This window comes from Octopus bimaculoides, chromosome 8 (assembly GCF_001194135.2).
Source record: "Octopus bimaculoides isolate UCB-OBI-ISO-001 chromosome 8, ASM119413v2, whole genome shotgun sequence".
NCBI lineage: Eukaryota > Metazoa > Mollusca > Cephalopoda > Octopoda > Octopodidae > Octopus > Octopus bimaculoides.
This window is the reverse complement of record NC_068988.1, coordinates 56,491,949-56,501,041: the sequence shown is the minus strand read 5'-3', so window position 1 is coordinate 56,501,041 and position 9,093 is coordinate 56,491,949. Positions and strand designations below refer to the sequence as shown.

Genomic DNA, 9,093 nt, shown 5'->3' with positions numbered 1-9,093 from the left:
TATATATATATATATCATCGTCATCATTTAATGTCTGTTGTCCATGCTGGCATGGGTTGGAAGGTTTGACTGAGCTGGAAGGCTGTGCCAAACTCCAGTCTGATTTGGTATGGTTTTCTATGGCTGGATGACCTTCCTAACGCCAACCACTCTGAGAGTGTAATGGATGCTTTTATGTGCCACTGGCACGGGTGCCATTTGCGTGACACTGGTATCTGCCACAACTGCGATTTTGCTCAGCTTGATGGGTCTTCTTCTCAGGCACAACATAATGCCAAAGGTCTTGGTCATTGCCTCTGTGAGACCCAATGCTTCAAAGGAACTCAGCCACCTTGCCTCCATGAGGCCCAACACTCAAATGGAACTCAGCCACTTTACCTCCATGAGGCTACACACACAGACTCTCTCTCTCTCTCTCTCTTGCTCCCCCCTCTCTCTCTCTCTTGCTCCCCCTCTCTCTCCCTCTCTCTCTCTCTCTCGCTCCCCCCTCTCTCTCTCCCTCTCTCTCTCTCTCTCTCACACATACACACACACACACACAATGTTTTACAGATGTAGAATTAGATTAAGTTTGCGACCTCTGTATCATGCTTAAAGCAAATACATCACAGAAAGCCAAATTAACTGTAGAAATTCACCCAGAGATATTGCTTATGGAAGCACTGTGTTAAATAATGCAAAAATATATCAGTAGTAGTTGGAAATCATCCAGCTGTGGTTATATATCTGTGTGTGTCTATGCTTCCTTGTCTTTATATCACATGCTGATTGTAAACAACACTGTAATTCAAGTGGTACTGTTTGTTTGCAATCTCCTATAAGAACATGTCTGCACTAGGGAAAAAAATATTGCCTTGCTTGAATGTAGGCAACAGGAAGAGCATCTTACTTTAGAAAATCTTGCCCAATGCATCCTGTCTGGCCCATGCAAGTATTGAAAAATAGATGTTAAAATGATGATAATGGTAATTGTCCAGTCTTCATAATGCTTTCTTTTACATGTCCTTTCTACCAAAGTTTCTTTTCTTGCAGAAAGCCTGTCTGGATTAACAAGAGGCCATTGAATGACACAGAGAGGTTATCTTTGATTTAAGAAGTTCAACGTTTTGCAGGATTAACAAATCAATTGACATAGAATATTTCAGGTAAATTCTAATTTTAATTGTTTATTAAAAATTTTTTTTTTATGTGTTTGTCTAGGCTTTTCTTTCACTTCAATGTAAAGTTCTGTCCTCAAATTTTTGTAGTGATGCATTATTCCATCTGATTATAGAGACCTGTAAAGTTGAAATAGTCACTTTATAAATTCCTCTTCTTTGTATGCTTCCATTTGTGGAGAATAATTGCTTTTGGCACTTTATATTCTTTATATTTGTATCTTTTTTTCATTGGTTCCGTATCTTGAAGAATAATTCTTTAATAAAATTTTGTCTTTTAATTTCAGCAAACAAAAACAACACCATGGATAGTGATGAAAAGAAAAAGATTCTTGAAGTTATGAAAACCAAGTAAGGATTTTATTCTTGTATTATCTTTTATCTTCTACTTGTTTTGTTTGTTAGACTGTGGCCATACTGGGGTACCATCTTGAGGAATTTTTTAGTCAAATGAATCAGCCCCAGTATTTCTCTTTTTTAAGTCTGGTATTTACTCTATCGGTTTCTTTTGAAGAATTGATAAATTATGCCAATGTAAAAACACACCAACACTGGTTGTCAAGTGGTGGTGGGGGGGGGGAGGGACAAACATACATACACACACACACATGAAGGGCTTCTTTCAGTTTCCGTCTACCAAATCCACTTACAAGGCTTTGGTTGGCCCAAACCTACAGTAGAAGACACTTGCTCAAGGTGCCACACAGTGGGACTGAACCCTGGAACCATATGGTTGGAAAGGAAACTTCTTACCACACAGCTACACCTGCGCCTCTCTCTGGTGCTTTCTCTGTGTTTATTTTTGTTGCTGATTGGAAATATGGTTTTGGGTTCAGTACCACTGTGTAACACCTTTGGCAAGTGTCTTCTACTATAACTAACCAATACCTTGTGAGTGAATTTGGTAGACGGAAACTGAAAGAAGCCCGTCATATGTATGTATGCATGCATGTTTCTTTGTGTCTGTGTTTATCCCCACCACCATCTCTTGACAACTGATGTTAGTGTGTTTACTTCCCCTGTAACTTAGCAGTTCGGCAAAAGACCAATAGAATAAGTACTAGGCTTCTAAAAAATAACTCCTGGGGTCGATTTCTTTGACTAAAACCCTTTAAGCCAGTGCTCCAGCATGGCCGCAGTCAAATGACTGAAACAAGTAAAAGAATAAAAGAATGTATATATATGTATATATGTGTTTGTGTGTGTGTTTGCATCTTTGTGTTTGTTCCCCATCATCACTTGAAACCAGTGTTGGTTTGTTTACATCTCTAGTTTAGTGGTTCAGCAAAAAGGAACCTACAGAATAAGTACCAGATTAAAAAAAAGGACAGTTATTACTGGGGTTGATTTGTTTGACTAAAACCTTCAAGGTGATGCCCCAGCATGGCCACAATCAAATCTCTGAAACAAGTAAGCGATAAAAGATAGGCACAAAGCCGAAATTAAGTGGAAAGGGTAAGTTAAGGGGTATTAAATCAATCACAGTACTTTATTTTATCAACCCTGAAAGGGTGCAAAGGAATTCTGATCTCAAGTCATCCAGTTCATCACCTATGTGTTTTTTCATTGACCCCTTCAAAGGTATGAATGTCAGTTGACTTCAGCTAGATTTGAGACGAAAACACAAAGGGTTGTAACTAAATACCTCAAAATATTTTTGTTTGACACTCTACTAATTCTGCCTATCCATCCCTGCTCATCTCGTATAATTTTCATTGTGAAAGAATTCTATTTTTGCCAATTACAATTAGTTATGCTGAGTAGGGGTTGGTAAGCAAATACTGGAACCTGACTGGCTACTATGTGCCTGTACTGGTCAGCACCAAGCTCTCAGGTGTTCTTGGACCTCGCATTGCCGACTTCTTCCACAAAATCATAATCACAGCAGCCTGTCTGAGAAATGAGTCCTGTAAGGTTGGGAGACTGTTGCTGCGAGTGTTACTATTCATTCTTTAGGGTAATGCTTTTGCAATTATGCCCATGAGGTGGGGCTGAACACACTGGACTGGGGTGTACAACCTGTGACTCCCTTCTCATTTTTGTTACTTAATCACCCCTCCTTTTCTTTGTTTCTCTGTTAAAGTAATTCTGGTTTTTTTCTCAATAATTTAATCTTTTATTCTTTTAATTTTTTTTCTTTCTTTTCTTCCTATAAAAATATGTTTCTCAATAAAAATTCATTTTATTATTTAAAAAATCTCCCAAAATTAGTAAAATGATTTTTTTTTTTTTCTTAATTGCATTCCATCTGCAGAAAAGGGGAGAGCAATCTCGATTGGATGTATAAAGGCATGGAACCTGACACTGATGATTATCTTATGGGAAGAAAAGTTGATAATTACATTGAGAAGAAATCCGAAAGTACTAAAGAAGGTAATGTAATCACTTTGTTGTCTTGGAGACAAGTACTAATTATTTAATTAATTAATCTATTTATTGTCTTGTGTAGCTGTGTGGTTAAGAAGATTGTTTCCCAACCACATGGTTTCGGGTTCAGTCCAGCTCTGTGGTAAGTGTATGTGTTATACTATAACCTCAGTCTAACCAAAGCCTTATGAGTGAATTTTTTAGATGGACACTGAGTATAGCCCTTGTTTTATATATATATATATTCAGGGTGGCCTAAAAGTATGTTTACTGTTATTCAACTATCTCTTTCACATTCATATATTAACAGTTTAGATCTTAATTATAAAAAAATATGAAACCATTATTCCATGCTACTTTGGTTAGTTGTAAGATAGGAATTTAAATGTAATAAAATGTTTTAAAAGAAATTTAAAGTGCCTATGTGGTAACTGTAAACCTACTTTTGGGCCACCCTGTATATAATTACATGTATGTGTATGTGGACCATGCCACACAAACAGGAGAACCCAGTCATGGTTGTCAGATAATTTCTGCGACCACATTACTCCTAACATCTGACCACTTAACTCTCCAGACTGCAACCCCCTTGATTATTATGTGTGGGGTGCAGTTGAGTGAGAGACCAACAAAACTCCTTGTAACACCAAAGACGAACTGAAGGCAAGGATTATTGCAGCATTCACCAAATTAAACAAGGCAAGTAGTCCAGCATAGCCACAGTCAAGTGACTGCAACAAATAAAAGATCCTAAGTGGTCTAGTGGTTAGGATTCCATCCTCTGACTGTGGTGGCTGGGGTTCAATTCCCTGCCTGAGAAATAGCTATTTTCTAGGTGATTCACTAGTATGGCCACAGTCAGGTGACTGAAACAAGTAAAAGAATACATATACATACATATATATATATCATCATCATCATTTAACATCCTTCTTCCATGCATAGGTAGGATTGCATATACATATATATATTTATATCTGTGTGTGTATGTGTATAATATATAAATATGCCTTCTTTATCTTTGTATCCAGGTAAATTCAGTACCAACTTCACTACTCGAATCAAGACTAATGTTGGGATGGACAGTGCCACGCAAATGCGAGAAGATCCACTCTTTGTGATGCGGTAAGAAGACAGCCATTAAATTAAGAAGTTATTTCAATAATGAATGTTACAGAAACATCAGTTTTAACTCTTTTGATACCTACCTGCCTGAAACCACTCCTGGTTTGATGACACACATTCCATTTTAAAAATGATCTAAATTAAAAATTCCATTTTAGTTTTTATTCCAAACACCATTTTAAGCATGACTGTTATTTTACTAAATCTTGTGATGTAACAGTGATGTAATCTTGATTATAAATACAAACCTTATAAAACTAAAGAATTTTGTGTTGCAGTTGAAATGAACAGATGTATTGAATTCTTTGTTTCTTATTGTTCTCTGTGTGTTTTTTAAAGGAAACAGGAGGAAGAAGCACGGCGCAGGATTTTGGACAACCCAATTAAAATGAAACAGATTCAAAAAATGGTAAAGAGTAAATAAGTATTGTTGTCATTATCATTATTGATGTTTAGCACCCCATCCATCCTTGGCCAGTTCTGCTTGAGCAGGCCAATGGTCAAAGATGTTCCAGCAGCAACCATCTGATAATATAATAGTAATAATAATAATAATAATACTGTTCAAATTTTGCTACAAGACCAACAACTTTGGGGAAGTGGGTAAGTTGATTGCATCAACCTCAGTACTCAAAAATTGAATTTGAACTCAGAATGTAAAGACAGATGAAATGCTTCTAAGCAGTTTGCCTTGTGTGCTAATGATTCTGTCAGCTTGCTGCCTTCATGATGATGATGATGATAATGATTATAATAATACTACTACTACTAATAATAATAATAGACAATACAAAGAGCGCGATGCAATTTCAATAGATGTTTTATTAGTTTGAATGGTATTCCAACAACTTGCCTGTCTTTGTGAAGTTCAAAGTGAAAAGCAATACATAAAAATTCAAAATTATAGAAATTCAAATTCAAAAGTTTGAATGAGAGCAACCTGCGTTCCCATGTTGACAAAATGACATCATCAGACTTCAGTTTTACAACTGTCAAAAAGAAAAGGAAAAAGGAGAAGAATATTTAATCAAACAGTTTTGTGTAAATATGAAATTCCCTTGTCATTTTCTTCATCCCTTCAGAGCGTGATGTTAATAACTCACAAACATATTTCTTCTCATGCATTTTGAGGACTGAAAGTGTAGCAGAGTCAGAATATTTTCTGAGAATATGCACTTTCAAGTCTTTTTCAAAATTGCAGCCATTTGATGTAAAATGTTTGACAAGTTCTGTCGAACTACTATTATTGTGCCTGACGTCATATCTGTGCCCATTGAATCTTTTGTTTAATTGTTCTGTTGTACAAGCAACATAAACCAAGTTGTGTTTGGTGCATTCTGCTGTGTACACCAAATGGGAATTTCTACATGTGTAGATATCAAAATGCATGAGGAGAAACATGTTTCTGAGTTATTAACATCATGTCCTGAAGGGATGAACAAAACGACAGGGAAATTTCATCATATTTACACGAAACTGTTTGATTAAATATTCTTCTTTTTCCTTTTCTTTTTTTTCTCCTTTCTTCTTTCTTTTCGACAGTTGTAAAATTGAAAATTGAAGTCTGATGATGTCATTCTGTCAACGTGGAAACACAGGTTGCCTTTGTTCAAACTTTTGAATTTCAATTTCTATAATTTTGAATTTCTGTGTATCACTTTTCATTTTGAACTTGACAAAGACAGGCAAGCAGTCAAAATATTGTTCAAACCAATAAAATATCTATTGTAATTGCATCGTGCTCTTCATATTGTCTATTTACCTTCGTGAGGAGTTACGTCAATTTTTTAAAAATAATAATAATAATTGAGCACTCCACAGACACTTGTACCCTTAATGTAGTTCTCAGGGAGATCCAGGGTGACACAGAATGTGACATGGCTGGCCCTTTGACATACAGGCACTACTTATTTTTGCCAGCTGAGTGGACCGGAACAATGTGAAATAAAGTGTTTTGCTCACGGACACAATGTGCTGCCAGGAATTGAACTTGTGACCTTGCTATCATGTGCCGAATGCTCTAACCACTAAGCCACATGCCTTCACAATAATAATAATAATAATATTAATAGCAATAATGATAATGATAATAATAATATTAATAACAATAATGATAATGATAATAATAATAATATTAATAATAATAATAATCAACTCCCATGGGGATAAAAGGCAAAGTTGACCTTGAATGGAGTTTGAACTCAGAATATGAAGAGTCAGAGTAAATACTGCAACACATTTTTCTGACTGGAAAATCTTTGGTTTACTTGCCTAAGATTTCATGCCTATTAAATGTTTGAACTGACTGGATAACTCGGTGATGCTTAAAACCATTTTACTAAACCTTGGCGGTAGTGGTGGAGGAGCGCATGATATAGAATGCTGCTTATGGGTCACATTATAAATTTGAGTATTTTTATTCAGTGATGGAACCTTTCTCTCTCTTTTTCTAGATCAAAAGTCAGAAAAAATCTCACAAGTCCAAGAAGCACAAGAAGAGCAAGAAGAAAAAGAATTACCATGACTCTGACTCTGACTCCTCATCATCAGACTCGTCAGATGAATTAGTGAAGGCTTATCTGGCTATTGTTAAAAAGAAGAATAAAGATCATTGTGATGAAGAGCAGAATCCAGTCGACAAGATACAGAAGTCTTCACATTATGGATTGATTGTAAGTTCAGAAATGATAAACAGTTTCTAAATTAGGCACAAGGACAGTGGTTTTGAGGTCTGGAGTTGATTATATTCGCCCCACACACACCTTCAGTGTTTTATTTTTACCTACTCTGAGCAGATGAAAGGATAATAATAATAATAATAATAATAATAATAATAATAATAATAATAATAATAATAATATTACAAAAAATAGCACTACTAGACACCACATACATCCTACCTAAAACACTTTCAAGACAGTGAAAATCAGAGCACCACAGCACATATCCAAGGCACAAAGAGCTACGCTTGGTAGTGCAGTGAAAGCATGTGATAAAAATAAGACTATTGAATGATGATAATAATAATAATAATAATAATAATAGATATGTAGATCAACAGCATAAATATAATCAAATGTGATTTCACACCTGTGAAAATTTGAGTAATGCAGATTACATCAATATGTCATTTATGTGTGTGTGTGTGTGTACTATATTTTTGCAGTGTGGTATATAGAGTGTGACATATAACCAATGTTTAAAACACCATGTGTTCAATTATAGATTGAAAGTCCCATTTGTGAAGAGAAATATAAACATTAATCTCTAGTGCTGTGGAAATCAGTAAACCATGATTCTCTCAGACAGCTTTAGTATTGAATAAATATAAAATCTTATCCCCATTCTATATATATGCCATGTAAAAAGCATCCAGTCCACACTGTAAAGTGGTTGGCGTTTGGAAGGGCATCCAGCTGTAAAAACCATGCCAAAACTGACCTTGCCTCTGCTTGTCCCGCATAAAAAGCACTCAGTCCACTCAGCTGGGTGGTTGATGTTAGGAATGGCATTCAGCTGTAAAAATCCTGCCAAAACAGACACAAGTCTGGTGTAGGCTTCTGCTTGGCAATCTGTTAAACCATCCAACCAATGCCAACATGGAAGGCAGTCATTAAACGATAATGATGATACACACACACACACACACACACACACACACACACACACATATAATACAAATAATATGTGAGTATATGCATATATACGTACACGTATATACATACCTACATCTACATGTATATATAGATGCATATCTGGGTACAGGATGTCACAAAAAACGTGGACAAAATGAAAAACAGAACATAAACAGAGCACAGAAAACAAACAGGCCACATAGAGAATATTTCCTTCATCAGCTGCCCCTATTCTAAACTAAGCGTTTCGAAGAGTTATATATATGTATATATATATATATTGGATTTTTCTTTTCAGAAAAGCAGGTCTAGCCACCAGTCTTCAGAAAGAAATACTCCTCGGTCAGGCCACTCTGATATCTCCCACAGTAACAGTACTGAGAAGGATGAAGAAAAGTACAAGCATAAACACAAGTCTCATCATTCACATAGAGATTCTTCATCGAAACACACACACGATAGCTTTAGCTCTCAGTCTAAATCAAGCGACCATGGACAATCTAGATCAGCATCATCACACACGAGACATCGAAGTCGGTCACCTCCACCAAAGTAAGTTGTTAGGGCTCAACCATTTTGGGTTAATTTTGTTCATAGGTGCAGGTGTGGCTGTGTTGTAAAAAGCTTGCTTCCCAACCACATGGTTCCAGGTTCAGTCCCACTGTGTGGCACCTTGGGCAAGTGTCTTCTACTTTAGCCTTGGGCTGACAAAAGCCTTGTAAGTGGATTTGGTTGACGGAAACTGAAAGAAAGGTGTCATATATGTGTGTGTGTGTATATATATATATATATATATATATATATATATA

The 9,093-nt window shown here is 36.0% G+C and overlaps 1 protein-coding gene across 3 annotated transcripts in view; it reads left to right on the top strand.

The window, feature by feature from the left end:
- The window catches only part of LOC106876181 (pre-mRNA-splicing factor CWC25 homolog), a 23,138-nt gene that overhangs the window by 12,164 nt on the left and 1,881 nt on the right, over positions 1-9,093 (top strand). For all 3 annotated transcript variants that reach the window (XM_014924638.2, XM_014924623.2, XM_014924631.2), the window contains exons 2-8: positions 1,033-1,145; positions 1,445-1,508; positions 3,412-3,530; positions 4,556-4,649; positions 4,989-5,058; positions 7,103-7,321; positions 8,583-8,836. In XM_014924638.2, the coding sequence (XP_014780124.1) occupies positions 1,462-1,508; positions 3,412-3,530; positions 4,556-4,649; positions 4,989-5,058; positions 7,103-7,321; positions 8,583-8,836 (803 nt within the window). In that variant the 5' untranslated portion in view covers positions 1,033-1,145; positions 1,445-1,461. The remainder of the gene's footprint in view (positions 1-1,032; positions 1,146-1,444; positions 1,509-3,411; positions 3,531-4,555; positions 4,650-4,988; positions 5,059-7,102; positions 7,322-8,582; positions 8,837-9,093) is intronic.